The 20725-nt window shown below is 47.3% G+C and overlaps 1 protein-coding gene across 2 annotated transcripts; it reads left to right on the top strand.

Moving 5' to 3' along the window:
• Nucleotides 1-6760: 6760 nt before the first annotated feature.
• On the top strand, nt 6761-20710 carry sytl1 (synaptotagmin-like 1). 2 transcript variants are annotated; one of them, XM_071368328.1, is made up of 16 exons: nt 6761-6913; nt 7107-7239; nt 7427-7549; nt 8160-8308; nt 8383-8494; nt 11018-11081; nt 11183-11216; nt 11346-11401; nt 11523-11624; nt 17540-17706; nt 17823-17925; nt 18088-18249; nt 18448-18526; nt 18648-18747; nt 18905-19110; nt 19180-20710. In XM_071368328.1, the coding sequence occupies exons 3-16, from the start codon at nt 7431-7433 to the stop codon at nt 19320-19322; spliced, it is 1596 nt and encodes a 531-aa protein (XP_071224429.1). In that variant the 5' UTR covers nt 6761-6913; nt 7107-7239; nt 7427-7430; the 3' UTR covers nt 19323-20710. The 2 variants fall into 2 exon arrangements, with proteins under 2 accessions (XP_071224429.1, XP_071224428.1); XM_071368327.1 differs by lacking the exon at nt 7107-7239 and having other exon boundaries at nt 6776-6913.
• The last annotated feature ends 15 nt before the right edge of the window (nt 20711-20725 follow it).

Genomic DNA, 20725 nt, shown 5'->3' with positions numbered 1-20725 from the left:
TCACAGGAAGGCCAAAAAGATCATCAAGGACAACAACCACCCGAGCCACTGCCTGTTCACCCCGTTATCATCCAGAAGGCGAGGTCAGTACATGTGCACCAAAGCTGGGACTGAGAGACTGAAAAACAGCTTCTATCTCAAGGCCATCAGACTGTTTAACAGCCATCACTAACATTGCGTGGCTGCTGCCAACATACTGACTCATCTCTAGCCACTTTAATAATAAAAAATTGGATGTAATAAATGTATCACTAGCCACTTTATATAATGTTTACATACCCTACATTACTCATCTCATATGTATATACTGTACTCTATACCATCTACTGCATCTTGCCTATGCCGTTCGGCCATCGCTCATCCATATATTTTTATGTACATATTCTTATTCATTCCTTTACACTTGTGTGTATAAGGTAGTTGTAATGGTTTTCTTCCTGGGATGAAGGAGAGGACCAAAACGCAGCGCGGCTAGTGTTCAACATAATTTAATAAAGAATATGTGAACACTACAAACAACAAAACAATAAATGTGAAAACCGAAAACAGTCCTATCTGGTGCAGAACACAAAGACAGAAGACAACCACCCACAATCCCCAACACAAAACAAGCCACCTATATATGATTTTCAATCAGGGACAATGCTCAGGACAGAGGGGTAGCTCAGGACAGAGGGGCAGCTCCGGACAGAGGGGCAGCTCCGGACAGAGAGGCAGCTCCGGACTGAAGGGCAGCTCCGGACTGAGGGCTCCGGACTGAGGGGCAGCTCCGGACTGAGGGGTAGCTCCGGACTGAGGGGCAGCTCCGGACTGAGGGGCAGCTCCGGGCTGAGGGGCAGCTCCGGGCTGGAGGGCAGCTCATGACTGGAGGGCAGCTCATGACTGCAGGACCACCCAGACCCCCCCCTTGAGGTTTAGGGGTGCGTTCGGAGTCCGCACCTCAGGAGGGGGGTACTGTCACGTCCTGGCGGGCAGCTCATGACTGGCGGGCAGCTCATGACTGGCGGGCAGCTCATGACTGGAGGGCAGCTCATGACTGGAGGGCAGCTCATGACTGGAGGGCAGCTCATGACTGGAGGGCAGCTCATGACTGGCTGGCGGCTCTGGCGGCTCATGACTGGCTGGCGGCTCTGGCGGCTCCTGACTGGCTGGCGGCTCTGGCGGCTCCTGACTTGCTGGCGGCTCTGGCGGCTCCTGACTGACGGACGGCTCTAGCGGCTCCTGACTGACGGACGGTTCTAGCGGCTCCTGACTGACGGACGGCTCTAACGGCTCGGGACAGATGGGCGGCTCTGATGGCTCGGGACAGACGGGCGGCTCTGACGGCTCGGGACAGACGGGCAGCTCTGACGGCTCGGGACAGACGGGCAGCTCCGGACAGAGGGGCAGCTCCGGACAGAGAGGCAGCTCCGGACTGAAGGGCAGCTCCGGACTGAGGGCTCCGGACTGAGGGGCAGCTCCGGACTGAGGGGTAGCTCCGGACTGAGGGGCAGCTCCGGACTGAGGGGCAGCTCCGGGCTGAGGGGCAGCTCCGGGCTGGAGGGCAGCTCATGACTGGAGGGCAGCTCATGACTGCAGGACCACCCAGACCCTCCCCTTGAGGTTTAGGGGTGCGTTCGGAGTCCGCACCTCAGGAGGGGGGTACTGTCACGTCCTGGCGGGCAGCTCATGACTGGCGGGCAGCTCATGACTGGCGGGCAGCTCATGACTGGAGGGCAGCTCATGACTGGAGGGCAGCTCATGACTGGAGGGCAGCTCATGACTGGCTGGCGGCTCTGGCGGCTCATGACTGGCTGGCGGCTCTGGCGGCTCCTGACTGGCTGGCGGCTCTGGCGGCTCCTGACTTGCTGGCGGCTCTGGCGGCTCCTGACTGACGGACGGCTCTAGCGGCTCCTGACTGACGGACGGTTCTAGCGGCTCCTGACTGACGGACGGCTCTAACGGCTCGGGACAGATGGGCGGCTCTGATGGCTCGGGACAGACGGGCGGCTCTGACGGCTCGGGACAGACGGGCAGCTCTGACGGCTCGGGACAGACGGGCAGCTCTGATGGCGCTGGGCAGGCAGGCAGTGCAGACGGCGCTGGGCAGGCAGGCAGTGCAGATGGCGCTGGGCAGGCAGGCAGTGCAGACGGTGCTGGGCAGGCAGGCAGTGCAGGCAGCGTTGGACAGACGGCCGACTCTGACCTGCTGAGGCGCACAGTAGGCCTGGTGCGTGGTACCGGCACTGGAGGTACTGGGTTGGAGACACGCACCACAGGGAGAGTGCGTGGAGGAGGAACAGGGCTCTGGAGACGCACTGGAAGCCTGGTGTGCGTGGTGTAGGCACTGGTGGTACTGGGCTGGGGCGGGAAGGTGGCGCCGGATATACCGGACCGTGTAGGCGTACTGGCTCCCTTGAGCACCGAGCCTGCCCAACCTTACCTGGTTGAATACTCCCCGTAGCCCGCCCAGTACGGGGAGGTGGAATAACCCGCACTGGGCTGTGTTGGCGAACCGGGGACACCATGCGTAAGGCTGGTGCCATGTACACCGGGCTATACACACGTACAGGAGACACCGTGCGCTCTTCCGCATAACACGGTGTCTGCCCGTACTCCCGCTCTCCACGGTAAGCATGGGAAGTGGGCGCAGGTCTCCTACCTGACTTCGCCACACTACCCTTTAGCCCCCCCCCCCCCCAAGAAATCTTTGGTGTTTCTTCTCGGGCTTCCTTGCTAGCCGCGTACCTTCATAACGCTGGTTCCCTTTCGCAGCTGCCTCCGCTCTCCTAGCTGCCTCCACCTGTTCCCATGGAAGGCGATCCCTTCCAGCCAGGATCTCCTCCCATGTGTAACAACCTTTTCCGTTCAACACATCCTCCCAAGTCCATTCCTCCTGGTCCCGCTGCTGCTGCTGCTGCCGCTGCTGCCCGTAGCTACGCTGCTTGGTCCGAGTTTGGTGGGTGGTTCTGTAACGAATGTTCTCCTCCTCGTCTGAGGAGGAGCAGGGATCGGACCAAACGCAGCGCGGCTAGTGTTCAACATAATTTAATAAAGAATATGTGAACACTACAAACAACAAAACAATAAATGTGAAAACCGAAAACAGTCCTATCTGGTGCAGAACAAAAAGACAAAAGACAACCACCCACAATCCCCAACACAAAACAAGCCACCTATATATGATTCTCAATCAGGGACAACGATTGACAGCTGCCTCTGATTGAGAACCATATTAGGCTGAACACAGAAACAGACAAACTAGACACACAACATAGAATGCCCACCCAGCTCACGTCCTGACCAACACTAAAACAAACAACACACATAAGAACTATGGTCAGGACGTGACAGTAGTTGTTGTGAAATTGTTAGATTACTTGTTAGATATTACTGCATGGTCGGAACTAGAAGCACAAGCATTTCGCTACACTCGCATGTGACAAATAAAATATTATTTGATTGGAAATGGCAACCAGTGAAGAACAACACCATTGTAAATGCAACCCATATTTATGTTTATTTCTTTTCCCTTATGTACTTTAACTATTTGCACATAATATAACATTTGAAATGTCTTTATTCTTTTGGAGTGTAATGTTTACTGTTAATTTGTATTGTTCATTTCACTTTTGTTTATTATCTACTTCACTTGCTTTGGCAATGTTAACATATGTTTCCCATACCAATAAAGCCCTTAAATTGAAATTCAAAAATTGAGAGAGAGAGAGAGAGAGAGAGTGTGTGTGTGTTTGCACCACAGTGACATCTAGAGAGCTGAAGTAATATAATAGGCTGAACAATAATCTCTGTCTCTCTTTCTGTCTCTCTCCCCTCCACAGAGAGCAGCCAGCCTAGAGGAGAGGAGAGAGAGAGAAGAGGAGGACAGTGAAAGATGGAGGGAGGGATGAGGGGGGAGCTGTGACTCACCATGCTGTCACGATGCTTTGTATGACGTCAATCTACCATACTCCAGTGTGTGTGTTATACTTGTTTGTGTGTCCCAGATGTGCACCTGTCGGTCGTTTTGTTTGTTTGACTAACCGTCCATTATGTTGTGTAACTCCTGTTTGTGTGTGTGTGTGTGTGTGTGTGTGCCCATGTGTGTGTGTGTATTCCCTTTTTCCTGTCAGTTGGCCTAAATGCCTTCTGAATTTACAGTTGGCAAATAGTATTGTCTTAGAGGGTTGTAGTTATGTGAATGTCTAATGATTTTCAATCGTGTTTAAACATGTTCGTTAATTTGTGTTGTTGAACTGGTTTGGCTTGAGCTGCATTCAGGAGGGAGGGATCTGGGATCTGTTCTGTTGTTTATGAAAATAAAGATCATGCAAAATAATAGGTGTTGATGTGAGTGTGTGTGTGTGTGTGTGTGTGTGTGTGTGTGTGTGTGTGTGAGAGAGAGAAATAAAGAGGGAGAGAGTGAGTTAAAAAGGAGTGTGTGTGCGTGTGTGTGTGAGAGAGAGAGAAATAAAGAGGGAGAGAGTGAGTTAAAAAGGAGTGTATGTGTGAGAGAGAGAGAGAAATAAAGAGGGAGAGAGTGAGTTAAAAAGGAGTGTGTGTGTGTGTGTGTGTGTGAGAGAGAGAGAGAAATAAAGAGGGAGAGAGTGAGTTAAAAAGGAGTGTGTGTGTGTGTGAGAGAGAGAGAAATAAAGAGAGTGAGTTAAAAAGGAGTGTGTGTGTGTTTAGATGTGATGATACGGATATGAAGTGACATTGAGCTGGGTGTGTCTGGGTTCCTCAACATGAGGATAGTAGAGCTGGGTGTGTCTGGGTTCCTCAACATGAGGCTAGTAGAGCTGGGTGTGTCTGGGTTCCTCAACATGAGGCTAGTAGAGCTGGGTGTGTCTGGGTTCCTCAACATGAGGCTAGTAGAGCTGGGTGTGTCTTGGTTCCTCAACATGAGGCTAGTAGAGCTGGGTGTGTCTTGGTTCCTCAACATGAGGCTAGTAGAGCTGGGTGTGTCTGGGTTCCTCAACATGAGGCTAGTAGAGCTGGGTGTGTCTGGGTTCCTCAACATGAGGCTAGTAGAGCTGGGTGTGTCTGGGTTCCTCAACATGAGGCTAGTAGAGCTGGGTGTGTCTGGGTTCCTCAACATGAGGCTAGTAGAGCTGGGTGTGTCTGGGTTCCTCAACATGAGGCTAGTAGAGCTGGGTGTGTCTTGGTTCCTCAACATGAGGCTAGTAGAGCTGGGTGTGTCTGGGTTCCTCAACATGAGGCTAGTAGAGCTGGGTGTGTCTGGGTTCCTCAACATGAGGCTAGTAGAGCTGGGTGTGTCTGGGTTCCTCAACATGAGGCTAGTAGAGCTGGGTGTGTCTGGGTTCCTCAACATGAGGCTAGTAGAGCTGGGTGTGTCTGGGTTCCTCAACATGAGGCTAGTAGAGCTGGGTGTGTCTGGGTTCCTCAACATGAGGCTAGTAGAGCTGGGTGTGTCTGGGTTCCTCAACATGAGGATAGTAGAGGGAACAGAGCCTGGATCGGGGAACAGTTGCCAGGTTCAGTTGGACAAAATGTAGAAAGTCCAGTTGGTACCTCCCTGTTTCATTCCATTTCAAAACACTTTATCCCATTTAGTGCCCACTGAACATGACCCAGTCCTGGTGCTATTGGTTGGTTGGCTGATTGGCTGGTTGGTTGGCTGGTTGGCTGGTTGGTTGGTTGATTAGATGGCTGGTTGGGGCTGTTTTGGGTTGTTCAGACAGAATGTAATTTCTGCTCTGATTGGTTATAAAACCTCCCAACTCAGTGAACTGAAATCCCACAAACAAACTGGCTGTGCTCCAGTTCTACTGACAAAGGACTGAATGCTGGACTCTCTCTCTCTCAAAATCACACATACAAACACACACACTGACAAAAGGCTTAGTGCTGGAGTCACACACACACACACACACACACACACACACACACACACACACACACACACACACACACACACACACACACACACACACACACACACACACACACACACACACACACACACACACACACACACACACACACACACACACACACACACACAGTCTCTCTCCCTCTCATTCTGAAACACAGTCACACACTCTCTCTTTAAACCACACAGACTGTCAGTACACACCGGTCTGTACTGGTGTAGCTGTGTTTGTGTGAGACTGTGTAAGTGTATCGATTTCTCTGTGTGTTTGAGACTGTGTAGGCTTACCTATGTGTGTTTAAAAGGTGGGGCAGCTACTGTAAAGTACCCCACCTAGCCATATGGCCAGATATCTCTGAAGGAAATGTTCTAACCTCTATCAAATACAACTATTTCTCTCTTTCTCTTTCACACACACATACACACACACCTTTTTATCAAACACAGCACGATACTGTCTGATAACACTTATCATGATGTACCAAAAAATATACACACAGCAAGCCACATCAGCTTTGTCTCTACCACCCTCTTCAATTTCCCTCTCTTTTCCGCAACTAATTAAACTTTGACTATGTTTATTTAAATATTATGAATAGAGTTCTGGGCTGTTGTGACCACCACAGTTGAGACACTGTGTTTTTTTAATGCAAATGCAACTAAGCAAATTAATCGGCTCACACAAACTGCTCCTGTCGGATCCGATTATTGATTATTATTAAGCCTACACCGATTTCGCGTAAATAAAGAGCAAGATGCGCGTAAGCATATGTATAGGCTACGTGTCTACAACATCCCATTATATAAATGTGTTGTAAACTTCGTATAACACTCTAATAGCCTGCAGGTTTATCTGATGCTATTTATTTTTTTAGCTCCAGTTCGTGTTTTGCATCCTGCCTGGAAGAGAAGGCGTGTTCGAGTTTATTCAACAGTCTACCGTGTCGCGTCAACCTCGCCAAGTTCCACCACACCGCTTGGACTTTTCAGACACCAAACTTCTCCTGGAGAAAATATCCACCAACACTGGACATCATTGATGTAAGTATGAACTGTTATTTGTATTTTTTCCCCAGCGTGTTTGGAAACTTTTTACCAGTTTCATTCCAGTTTAAGAGCAAGTTGGGACAGGTAGCCTTCTCTCGCACTGTTTGTTTTATGTGTATTCTGCATGTTTGCTTTTAGAAGGTGTGTACCGAGGTCACAGGTGCCTAACATACTTTTTACTAACAAGTTAAAACAGGCTGTTGGGGAAGTGTTGTACTGTGGAAAGCTCGCGCGCCGCGGATGTTGCGCTTTGTATCCTGATTGCAAAACAAACCTCAAAAAACACACGGAAGCTCTGAGCGCATTCACTAATCGCCCAGGTGAGACCACCGTTTACATGCTGTCATACCATACAGTACAAACACACGATAGAGATTCTACAATAGCCTCACTTTAGGAGGAAGTGCCAACTGATAAACGTAGTAAACCGATCCCTGTGTCAGGCATTCTGTCATACTAGTAGTACTGTACTTTACAAGGTAATCTCTCTCGTTCTCTCTCTCTCAGGGTGATGGAGGGAGAAGGGGAGTTGTTGGACCTGAGTCACCTGTCAGAGGCAGAGCAGTCTTCCATCTTGGAAGTGTTGCTAAGGGACTCTGAGCTGCGTTCCCGTGATGAAGGTCGTTTAAGGTAAGAGGTGATTATTATTTAACCCTTTAGGTCCCTTATGGGCATCAAGTTGACTGATTGATTGAGTGACGTTTTTCCAAATATAGAGGTCTGTCAAACCCAGGGGCTGTTAATGTTATCCACAGAGGGCCAGTGTGGGTGCAAGCTTTTTTTTGCCCAGCACTTGATTCATATAACTAAACATTGTTTTATTTGACATTTTAGTCATTTATCAGACCCATTTTTCTAAGATGACTCAGTCAGTGCATTCAACTAAGTTTGGTTGTGAAAACAACCACATCTGACTGTCATTGCAAGTAACCTTCATTAATAAGTGGTAATATAAATGATATTATAATAAACTGGGTGGTTCGAGCCCTGAATGCTGTTTGGCTGACAGCTGTGGTGTTTCAGACCATATACCACAGGTATGACAAAACAATTATTTTTACTGCTCTAATTATGTTGGTAACCGGTTTATAATAGCAATAACCACGGCTAAGGGATTTATCCAGGCACTCCGCGTTGCGTCTTGACTGAGAACAGCCCTTAGCCGTGGTATATTGGCCATATACCACACACCCTTGGGCCTTATTGCTTAAATATAGGGAACATGATGTTTAACCTTCAGGGCCCTGCAGCAGAAAGAGGCAGACCCAGTGCGTTTGAGGTCACTGTCAGGGGTGTGGTTTAATGAGGAGAGAAGCAAACGCCACCGAGACACAAAGAACGGCGTTGACATCGTACAGGCCTCCATACGACGCAGGAAGCCAAGAACAGGTCAGACTACACACACACACCAATAATAACCAATAAGCAGGACATCTGGTATTGATTAATTTATTGATTGACAGATTTGCCTCTGAGTGGGGTGTTTAACGGGCAGACAGAAGATGCTCCTCCCACTAACAACAAAGACCCAACTTCTCAGATAAATGACAAGAAAGACGAGGATGACAAGAGAAGGTAAAGGCATTTATAATAAAGAGGGGTTGGATTGTGCTGTTATATGTACAGTTGAAGTTTGAAGTTTACATACACTTAGGTTGGAGTCATTAAAACTCGTTTTTTCAACCACTTCACAAATTTCTTGTTAACAAACTATAGCAAGTCGGTTAGGACATCTACTTTGTGCATGACATAAGTAATTTTTCCAACAATTTTTTACAGACAGATTATTTCACTTATAATTCATTGTATCAAAATTCCAGTGGATCAGAAGTTTACATACACTAAGTGTCACGTTCTGACCATAGTTCTTGTGTGTTTTGCTTGTTTTAGTGTTGGTCAGGACGTGAGCTGGGTGGGCATTCTATGTTGTGTGTCTAGTTTGTCTGTTTCTATGTTTGGCTTAATATGGTTCTCAATCAGAGGCAGATGTTTTGTGTTGTCTCTGATTGGGAATCATATATAGGTGGCTTGTTTTGTGTTGGGATTTTGTGGGTGGTTGTTTCCTGTCTCTGTGTTTTCTCTGCACCAGATAGGGCTGTTTCGGTTTGCCACGTTTGTTATTTTGTTATTTGTAAGTGTTCACAGTTTCGTCTCGTTTATTAAAAACATGTTGAACACGAGCTACGCTGCGTCTTGGTTCGATCCCTGCTACACCTCCTCTTCAGACGAAGAGGAGGAAGGCTGCCGCTACACTAAGTTGACTGTGCCTTCAAACAGCTTGTAAAATTCCAGAAAATGATGTCATGGCTTTAGAAGCTTCTGATATGCTAATTTACATAATTTGAGTCAATTGGAGGTGTACCTGTGGATGTATTTCAAGGTCTACCTTCAAACTCAGTGCCTCTTTGCTTGACATCATGGGAAAATCAAAAGAAATCAGCCAAGACCTCATAAACATTGTAGACCTCCACAAGTCTGATTCATCCTTGGGAGCAATTTCCAAACGTCTGAAGGTGCCACGTTCATCTGTACAAACAATAGTACGCAAGTATAAACACCATGGGACCACGCACCCGTCATACCGCTTAGGAAGGATACTTGTTCTGTCTCCTAGAGAATAACGTAATTTCGTGCGAAAAGTGCAAATCAATCCCAGAACAACAGCAAAGGATATTGTGAAGATGCTGGAGGAAACAGGTACAACATTATCTATATCCACAGTAAAACGAGTCCTATATATAGACATAACCTGAAAGCCCGCTCAGCAAGTAAGAAGCCACTGCTCCAAAACCGCCATAAAAAAGCCAGACTACGGTTTGCAACTGCACATGGGGACAAAGATCATACTTTTTGGAGAAATGTCCTCTGGTCTGATGAAATAAAAATAGAACTGTTTGGCCATAATAACCATCGTTATGTTTGGAGGAAAAAGGGGGAGACTTGCAAGCCAAAGAACATCCCAACCGTGAAGTACGGGAGTGGCAGCATCATGTTGTGGGGGTGCTTTGCTGCAGGAGGGACTGGTGCACTTCACAAAATAGATGGCATCACGAGGAAGAAAATTTATATGGATATAATGAAGCAACATCTCAAGACATCAGTCAGGAAGTTAAAACTTGGTCGCAAATGGTTCTTTCAAATGGACAATGACCCCAAGCATACTTCCAAAGTTGTGGCAAAATGGCTTAAGGGCAACAAAGTCAAGGTATTGGAGTGGCCATCGCAATGCCCTGACCTCAATCCCATAGACAATTTGTGGGCAGAACTGAAAAAGCGTTTGCGAGCAAGGAGGCCTACAAACCTGACTCAGTTACACCAGCTCTGTCAGGAGGAATGGGCCAAAATTCACCCAACTTATTGTGGGAAGCTTGTGGAAGGCTACCCGAAATGTTTGACCCAAGTTAAACAATTTAAAGGCAATGCTACCAAATACTAATTGAGTGTATGTAAACTTCTGACCCACTGGGAATGTGATGAAAGAAATAAAAGCTTAAATAAATCATTCTCTCTACTATTATTCTGACATTTCACATTCTTAAAATAAAGTGGTGATCCTAACTGACCTAAGACAGGGAATTTGTACAAGGATTAAATGTCAGGATTTGTGAAAAACGGAGTTTAAATGTATTTGGCTCTGGTGTATGTAAACTTCCGACTTCAACTGTATGTTTGTGCGTTTGTGTTTTTACACATCCACCCCAATTCTGATGTATTGAAATATGTGATACATACAGTATCTGATCTTTTCCCCAATGTGTAAACAGCAAAAAGCACGTAGAATCTGATCTTTTGAGTTCTGAGTCATACCACATTCCCGTCACCCTCTCATTTTAAAAAATGGCTGAAAAGTCATACTAGTACTGTATTTGTCAACCATCCAACATTTTCAAGAAGCAGGAGCATTGCATCTGTGTGCTATTTGAGAGGCTACATCAGTGTGAATGTGCAAATCTGATATGATTCACTTGTAGAACTGAGTGTGGACTTTCAAACAAAAATATCAGATATGTAAAGATAATGCTTAAAGAAGTGCATGTATGGTTGAAGGAGTACTTGTATGTAGTTTTAATGTATGTCGTTTTAGTTTTAAAATTTCAGTTACAGGAGTCAAAATCATCTCACACCTACACCCATACCCAGAACCAGGAGCCCAAACACACAGGTTAGTCGTGTGTGTGTGTGTGTGTGTGTGTGTGTGTGTGTGTGTAGGAGGAGGAGGATTGTCTGTCTAGTTGTGGAGAGGTAATCTCTCCTCTCTTCCAGAGTCTCCAGGACAGCAACAGCATCTCATCTTCAGGTACACATTCCTCCCTGTCTCTCTCTTCACCCCCCCCCCCCCCCCCCCGTTAATTTCTCTCGCCCTCCTCCACTGCACTCTCCCTCTCCCATACTGTCTGATTAATGTGTTTGTGTCTGCGCCTTCCAGAGTATTACAGCAGGAGGAATATACACAGAGAGGAGACAGGGGAGGGAACACTGCAGGTACAGTCTACAGACACTCAATCCTTGTTTGGGGATAACGTTTTATTCTACTATTGCCTCTTTCTGTTCTAGAAACATGCTGACTGTGTGTGTGTGTGTGTATTCCCATCTGTGTGTGTAGGACTCAGAGGACACAAACTCGGTGTCCAGTGGTGTGACAGATGCTGATCCGACACCTCTAAGGCCTGGGAGCTCAGTCAGCAGTCTACAGTCTAACTACACAGTGAGCCACATACACACATACAGTGAGGGAAAAAAGTATTTGATCCCCTGCTGATTTTGTACGTTTGCCCACTGACAAAGAAATTATCAGTCTATAATTTTAATGGTAGGTTTATTTGAACAGTGAGAGACAGAATATCAACAAAAAAATCCAGAAAAACGCATGTCAAAAATGTTATGAATTGATTTGCATTTTAATGAGGGAAATAAGTATTTGACCCCTCTGCAAAACATGACTTAGTACTTGGTGGCAAAACCCTTGTTGGCAATCACAGAGGTCAGACGTTTCTTGTAGTTGGCCACCAGGTTTGCACACATCTCAGGAGGGATTTTGTCCCACTCCTCTTTGCAGATCTTCTTCAAGTCATTAAGGTTTCGAGGCTGACGTTTGGCAACTCGAACCTTCAGCTCCCTCCACAGATTTTCTATGGGATTAAGGTCTGGAGACTGGCTAGGCCACTCCAGGACCTTAATGTGCTTCTTCTTGAGCCACTCCTTTGTTGCCTTGGCCGTGTGTTTTGGGTCATTGTCATGCTGGAATACCCATCCACGACCCATTTTCAATACCCTGGCTGAGGGAAGGAGGTTTTCACCCAAGATTTGACGGTACATGGCCCCGTCCATCGTCCCTTTGATGCGGTGAAGTTGTCCTGTCCCTTTAGCAGAAAAACACCCCCAAAGCATAATGTTTCCACCTCCATGTTTGACGGTGGGGATGGTTTCTTGGGGTCATAGGCAGCATTCCTCCTCCTCCAAACACGGCAAGTTGGGTTGATGCCAAAGAACTCCATTTTGGTCTCATCTGACCACAACACGTTCATCCAGTTGTCCTCTGAATCATTCAGATGTTCATTGGCAAACTTCAGACGGGCATGTATATGTGCTTTCTTGAGCAGGGGGACCTTGCGGGCGCTGCAGGATTTCAGTCCTTCACGGCATAGTGTGTTACCAATTGTTTTCTTGATGACTATGGTCCCAGCTGCCTTGAGATCATTGACAAGATCCTCCTGTGTAGTTCTGGGCTGATTCCTCACCGTTCTCATGATCATTGCAACTCCACGAGGTGAGATCTTGCATGGAGCCCCAGGCTGAGGGAGATTGACAGTTCTTTTGTGTTTCTTCCATTTGCGAATAATCACAGAAACTGTTGTCACCTTCTCACCAAGCTGCTTGGCGATGGTCTTGTAGCCCATTCCAGCCTTGTGTAGGTCTACAATCTTGTCCCTGACATCCTTGGAGAGCTCTTTGGTCTTGGCCATGGTGGAGAGTTTGGAATCTGATTGATTGATTGCTTCTGTGGACAAGTGTCTTTTATATAGGTAAGAAACTGAGATTAGGAGCACTCCCTTTAAGAGTGTGCTCCTAATCTCCGTTCGTTACCTGTATGAAAGACACCTGGGAGCCAGAAATCTTTTTGATTGAGAAGGGGTCAAATACTTATTTCCCTCATTAAAATGCAAATCAATTTATAACATTTTTGACATGCATTTTTCTGGATATTTTTGTTGTTATTCTGTCTCTCACTGCTCAAATAAACCTACCATTAAAATTATAGACTGATCATTTCTTTGTCAGTGGGCAAACGTACAAAATCAGCAGGGGATCAAATACTTTTTTCCCTCACTGTACATACCTACAGTTGAAGTCGGAAGTTTACATACACTTTAGCCAAATGCATTTAAACTCAGTTTTTCACAATTCCTGACATTTAATCCTTGTAAAGATTCCCTGTCTTAGGTCAGTTAGGATCACCACTTTGTTTTAAGAATGTGAAATGTCAGAATAATAGTAGAGAGAATGATTTATTTCAGCTTTTATTTCTTTCATCACAGAAGTTCACATACACTCAATTAGTATTTGGTAGCATTGCCTTTAAATTGTTTAACTTGGGTCAAACGTTTCAGGTAGCCTTCCACAAGCTTCCCACAATAAGTTGGGTGAATTTTGGCCCATTCCTCCTGACAGAGCTGGTGTAACTGAGTCAGGTTTGTAGGCCTCCTTGCTCGCAAACGCTTTTTCAGTTCTGCCCACAAATTGTCTATGGGATTGAGGTCAGGGCTTTGTGATGGCCACTCCAATACCTTGACTTTGTTGTCCTTAAGCCATTTTGCCACAACTTTGGAAGTATGCTTGGGGTCATTGTTCATTTGGAAGACCCATTTGCGACCAAGCTTTAACTTCCTGACCGATGTCTTGAGATGTTGCTTCATTATATCCATATAATTTTCCTGCCTCATGATGCTCTCTATTTTGTGAAGTGCACCAGTCCCTCCTGCAGCAAAGCACCCCCACAACATGATGATGCCACTCCTGTACTTCACGGTTGGGATGTTCTTCGGCTTGCAAGCCTCCCCCTTTTCCCTCCAAACATAACGATGGTCATTATGGCCAAACAGTTCTATTTTTGTTTCATCAGACCAGAGGACATTTCTCCAAAAAGTACGACCTTTGTCCCCATGTGCAGTTGCAAACTGTAGTCTGGCTTTTTTATGGCGGATTTGGAGCAGTGGCTTCTTACTTGCTGAGCGGCCTTTCAGGTTATGTCAATATATAGGACTCGTTTTACTGTGGATATAGATAATTTTGTACCTGTTTCCTCCAGCATCTTCACAAGATCCTTTGCTGTTGTTCTGGGATTGATTTGCACTTTTCGCACGAAATTACGTTATTCTCTAGGAGACAGAACAAGTCTCCTTCCTGAGCGGTATGACGGGTGCGTGGTCCCATGGTGTTTATACTTACGTACTACTGTTTGTATAGATGAACGCGGTACCTTCAGGCATTTGTAAATTGCTCCCAAGAATGAACCAGATTTGTGGAGGTCTACAATTTGTTTTCTGAGGTCTGGGCTGATTTCTTTTGATTTTGCCATGATGTCAAGCAAAGAGGCATTGAGTTTGAAGGTAGGCCTTGAAATACATCCACAGGTACACCTCCAATTGACTCAAATTATGTCAATTAGCCTATCAGAAGCTTCTAAGCCATGACATCATTTTCTGTAATTTTCCAAGTGTAACGGCAGCCTTCCTCCTCTTCAAGAGAAGGTGTAGCAGGGATCGGACCAACACGCAGCGTAGCCAGTGCTCAACATGTTTAATTACGAATAACGTAAACACTTACAACAATACAAAATAACAAAATGTGGCAAACCGATACAGCCCTATCTGGTGCAGAGAAAACACAAAGACAGGAAACAACCACCCATAATCCCCAACACAAAACAAGCCACCTAAATATGAATCCCAATCAGAGACAACACAAAACACCTGCCTCTGATTGGGAACCATATTAGGCCAAACATAGAAACAGACAAACTAGACACACAACATAGAATGCCCACCCAGCTCACGTCCTGACCAACACTAAAACAAGCAAAACACACAAGAACTATGGTCAGAACGTGACAGTACCCCCCTCCTGAGGTGCGGACTCTGAACGCACCCCCTAAAACTCTAGGGGAGGGTCTGGGTGGGCATCTGTCCGTGTTGGCGGCTCCGGCACTGGACGAGGACACCACTCCACCATTGTCTTTGTCCCCCTCCTTAGCGTGCTTTGAGTGGCGACCCTCGCCGCCGACCTTGGCCTAGGAACCCTCACAAAGGGCCCCATCAGACTGAGGAGACAGCTTAGGACAGAGAGGTAGCTTAGGACAGAGAGGTGGCTCCGGACTGAATGGCGGCTCCGGGACTGAATGGCGGCTCCGGACTGAATGGCGGCTCCGGACTGAATGGCGGCTCCGGACTGGAGGGCGGCTCCGGACTGGAGGGCGGCTCCGGACTGGAGGGCGGCTCCGGACTGGAGGGCGGCTCATGACTGGAGGGCGGCTCTGGCGGCTCATGACTGGAGGGCGGCTCTGGCGGCTCATGACTGGAGGGCGGCTCTGGCGGCTCCTGACTGACGGCTCTGGCGGCTCCTGACTGACTGGCGGCTCTGGCGGCTCCTGACTCTCTGGCGGCTCCTGACTGGCTGGCGGCTCCCGACTGACGGGCGGCTCTGGCGGCTCGGGACAGACGGGCGGCTCGGGACAGACGGACGTCTCAGATGGCGCTGGGCAGGCGGGCAGCTCAGATGGCGCTGGGCAGGCGGGCAGCTCAGATGGCGCTGGGCAGGCGGGCAGCTCAGATGGCGCTGGGCAGGCGGGCAGCTCAGACGGCGTTGGGCAGACGGGCAGCTCAGACGGCGCTGGGCAGACGGGCAGCTCAGACGGCGCTGGGCAGACGGGCAGCGCAGACGGCGCTGGGCAGACGGCCGACTCTGACCTGCTGAGGCGCACAGTAGGCCTGGTGCGTGGTGCCGGAACTGGTGGTACCGGTTTGTAGACACTCACCTCAAGGCTAGTGCGGGGAGCAGGAACAGGGCACACTGGACTCTCGAGGCGCACTATAAGCCTGGTGCGTGGTACCGGCACTGGTGGTACCAGGCTGAGGGCACGCACCTCAGGGCGAGTGCGGGGAGAAGGAACAGTGCGTACAGGGCTCTGGAGACGCACAGGAGGCTTGGTGCGTGGTGCCGGAACTGGTGGTACCGGGCTGGAGACACGCACCACAGGGCGAGTGCGTGGAGGAGGAACAGGGCTCTGGAGACGCACTGGAAGCCTGGTGCGTGGTGTGGGCACTGGTGGTACTGGGCTGATGACAGGAGAGCTAGTACGTGGGGCTGCCACGGGAGAGCTGGTGCGCTGAGCTGGCATAGGACGTGCAGGGCTAGGGAGGCGCACAGGAGTTCTGGTGCGTAAGGCTGGCACAGTCTTCACCAGACGGATAGCCCGCACCTCAGGACGAGTATGGAGAGCTGACTCAGGTGATATCAAATCCCCGACACGCTCCGTCGGGCAGATGTCGTGCCTCATGCACCAAACCAGCAAATCCCTCATTTCTCTCTCCTCCAATTTCCCCATTAGATCCTTCACAGTCTCTACTTCGCTCACCTCCAATGCCGCCCTCACCGGCTCTGGTTCCATCCTTGGCTCCTTACGGTAAGCAGGGGGAGTTGGCTCAAGTCTATTTCCTCCCAAGTGGTATAACCCAGATTCTGCTCACGCTGCCGAGCTAGCTCCTCAAAACGCCGCCTCTCCGCTTTCGCTGCCTCCAGCCCCGCTTTGGGGCGGCGATATTCCTCTGGCTTTGCCCAGGGTCCTTTACCGTCCAGCACGTCCTCCCATGTCCATTCCTGAACTCGCTGCTGCTGCCCGTAGCCACGCTGCTTGGTCCGAGTTTGGTGGGTGGTTCTGTAACGGCAGCCTTCCTCCTCTTCAAGAGAAAAGAAGGTGTAGCAGGGATCGGACCAACACGCAGCGTAGCCAGAGCTCAACATGTTTAATTATGAATAATGTGAACACTTACAACAATACAAAATAACAAAATGTGGCAAACCGATACAGCCCTATCTGGTGCAGAGAAAACACAAAGACAGGAAACAACCACCCACAATCCCCAACACAAAACAAGCCACCTAAATATGATTCCCAATCAGAGACAACACAAAACACCTGCCTCTGATTGGGAACCATATTAGGCCAAACATAGAAACAGACAAACTAGACACACAACATAGAATGCCCACCCAGCTCACGTCCTGACCAACACTAAAACAAGCAAAACACACAAGAACTATGGTCAGAACGTGACACCAAGCTGTTTAAAGGCACAGTCAACTTAGTGTATGTAAACTTCTGACCCACTGGAATTGTGATACAGTGAAATAATCTGTCTGTAAACAATTGTTGGGAAAATTACTTGCGTCATGCACAAAGTAGATGTCCTAACCGACTTGCCAAAACTATAGTTTGTTAACAAGACATTTGTGGAGTGGTTGAAAAACGAGTTTTAAAGACTCCAACCTAAGTATATGTAAACTTCAAACTTCAACTGTACATACATACATACAAAACACGTGTGTATGTGTGTGTGTATGTAGTTGAGTGGCAGTATGATGAGTCTGTTCAGTTCGGGGGAGTTCGGAGCAGTGGAGGTGAAAGGGCGTGTCCTATTCTCATTGGACTATGACACTCAGAGGGAGGAGCTGCAGATCAGAGTGTGTCGCTGTGAAGACCTGGCCGCCGCACGCAAGAACCACTCCGACCCGTAAGTAAAGTAGGGTTGCTGTTTCGAGGATGCTTACAGGCATCATTGATGTGAACTATCCCTTTGAGAAGCACTTGTTTTGTGTTAAGACGTGTGTGTGTGTGCGTGTGTTGTAGGTATGTAAAGGCATATCTCCTGCCTGATAAGTCATCTCACAGTAAGAAGAAAACATCAGTGAAGAAAAAGACTCTCAACCCAGTCTTTGACCAGACACTGAAAGTGAGAGCACACACACTCTCTTTCTCGATTCCTTTCCCTTAGCATCTGTCTTGTTTGTTACCTCTCTCTGTCTACTTGCCGGTCTGTTTTCTGTCTGTCTTGTCTGATGTACATGTGAATGTATGAATCACTTGTGTCTCAGTATAATTGTGTTTGTTTCAGTATAAGATCAGTGTGTCAGAGGTGCGTGGAAGGACTCTGAACCTGTCTGTGTGGCACGCTGCCCCCCTGGGCAGAAACCTGTTCCTAGGAGAGGTGGAGCTTGAGCTGGCCCACTGGGACTGGAAACATACACGCTCTGACTGGTACCAGCTACAGCCACGGGTAAGAGCTGGTATACACACACACAACACAACACAACACAACACAGCATGCAGTAAGTCTTGCATTGTATGTGGTCTTAACTGGCCAGGAGAAGAGAAGGTGCTGAGAATTTCAACTAACTCTTATGTAACCCTTCTAACCTAATCTCTCTTCTCTTCAATCTCCCGCTCTCCTCTTTTTCTGTTCTCTCTCTCTCAGGTCCAGTGTAGTCCAGAGTCTATCAGTAGTCGAGGAAACATCCTGCTCTCTATCAAGTTCATCCCAGTAGGGTCCGAGGGTAAACTGAGCTCACTACGCTCGTCACACACACCCAGCACTTTCTTTCACTTTCTCTCCTTCTCTCTCTCATACTCACTCACTCTCTCTGTCTGAACTTACTCTGAACGTATTCTGTGTAGGTGGAGGTCTACCTCTAACAGGGGAGCTACACATCTGGCTGCGGGAAGCGCAGGGTCTTCTCTCCACCAAAGGGGGTGCCGTGGACTCCTTCATCAAGAGGTGGGTTAGAGCTCAGAGGTCAGGAGTAGGAAGAAAACCTGCAGTGTGGCCGTTCTCAAGGCCTGGATTTGTGGAACGGGGGTCTAGAGTTAGTGGGATACGACTGTGTTTACAGTATAATAACTGTTCTTTAACCCTACTTTGACTTTAATCCAAGTTACGTGCTGCCGGACACCAGCCGGTCGAGCGGTCAGAAGACACGCGTGGTTAAGCGGTCGGTCAGTCCGACCTACAACCACACCATGGTGTATGACGGGTTCCAGCCTGCTGACCTGAGAGAGGCCTGTGCTGAGCTGACTGTCTGGCACCGTGAAGGGTTAAAAACACACCTGCTGGGAGGGGTCCGACTCAGCCGTGGGACAGGTGAGATACACACAGATAGATACGCACTGTGTATGCACAGATGACATTGTAATAAGGTGTGTGTTACAGGTCTGAGCTACGGAGTGGCAGTGTGTTGGATGGATTCAACAGAGGAAGAAGCATCTGTGTGGAACTCCATGATCCTGAACCCCAACCACTGGATGGATACTACACTACCTATCAGAACTAACCTGGCTGACCGCCCAGAATAACACACACAAACTACACTTCCCACCAGAATCTGTACATATAAAAGGTAGTGCTGCTGGTAGTATGTGTTGGGTTTTGTTGCCTACAGTAGGATACGTATGGGTATAGTTTTAGCCTACCTGTATGGCTAGTTTTAGAGACCCAGATCAATCAAATTCATTTCAGTTAGGGCAGTGTAGGGCTATTGTTTTAAATTAGGATAGGGTCAGCTATACTTCCTCAAGCCTAGCTAGTGGTTTATAAATGCCCAATCGATCACGGTTGAATTGCACAATAATAAGGAACTAGAAAGAGGAAACTAGGGGGAGGAAATGCATATGACAGTGTGTTAGTTAACAAAGACATTAACTCGTTATGTTAAAACTGCTGTATAAAATGTGTAATCTAAAAACTTGTGTCATACATATGTCAAGTAAACAATTTAGAGTATTTGAGCTGCACTTAATTTAGCTTGGAGTTGGTACTTTTTGGACTATTCCACAGTATGAGTCATAATAGCGATAACCTAGCTGTCAAACAAGGAAATGGTTCCAATTGTTTTTCCACCATTTATTTTTCCCATAGGGGATTTTAGAAACACTTAAAATAAGGGCTGTGTTTTGTGTAGATTTACCCTTGCGTAATGTTTTGATAACCGTTTAAATCTCTTTCGGACAAGGTGACTTTTATCAATATATTTTCTTGAATTTACCCCCCCCAAAATGAAATGATAATTAGTTGCTAATGTGGGTGTCATAAAGAACTACAAATGCCATGATGATCTGGACGAGACTGCTGAATCGAGGCAATGATAAGAATCTAAGGGATTAACTGTCTAATGTTGGCTAAATGTAGTAATGAATAAATTGGCTACATTTCTTTAAATTGACATATTCTGTGAACTGTCTTGTGCAAGTTTTTAATGGCACAATACCTGTTAGCAAAGGTGTCAGCTAGGGATAAAATGCAGGAGCTTGTAGGGATTTGTAGTCTTGCATGTTTACTTTTATGCTAATGTGCATTTTCGTATCTGAGTGGAATATATTGACAAGTCAATTTGGCCAGGAGAGATTTACATGGTTATCAAAACATCACGCCACGGTAAGCCTACACGAAACACAGCCCTTATTTTAAGTGTCTCTAAAATCCCCTATGGAAAAAATGAATGGTGGAAATATGATTGAAACCAATTCCCTGTTTGGGTTTTGTGGGTATTCTGACACCTCCACCGTTTAGACTTCAAACCCAACTCAGGTATTTGACTAATATATTATGACGCAGTTCTGGTTCTCTGTTGTGAAGTTAAATTAACTGTACGAATCAACCTTTATGAATGTTTCTGTGTAATAATGGTATTGTACATTATCAATTAAATATCAATACCTCGATTAAACTACAGTTTTGTAATCTCGTGGACAGAGTACAC

Source organism: Salvelinus alpinus, chromosome 26 (genome assembly GCF_045679555.1).
Source record: "Salvelinus alpinus chromosome 26, SLU_Salpinus.1, whole genome shotgun sequence".
Lineage (NCBI taxonomy): Eukaryota > Metazoa > Chordata > Actinopteri > Salmoniformes > Salmonidae > Salvelinus > Salvelinus alpinus.
This window is presented reverse-complemented; position numbering and strand designations above follow the sequence as displayed.

What these genes read in the sequence shown, in the direction of transcription:
- sytl1 (XM_071368327.1), top strand. An exon ending in CATCCCAGTAGGGTCCGAGG is followed by an intron (nt 18,527 to 18,647) that starts GTAAACTGAGCT and finishes TATTCTGTGTAG; the next exon opens with GTGGAGGTCTACCTCTAACA. An exon ending in GTGGACTCCTTCATCAAGAG is followed by an intron (nt 18,748 to 18,904) that starts GTGGGTTAGAGC and finishes CTTTAATCCAAG; the next exon opens with TTACGTGCTGCCGGACACCA.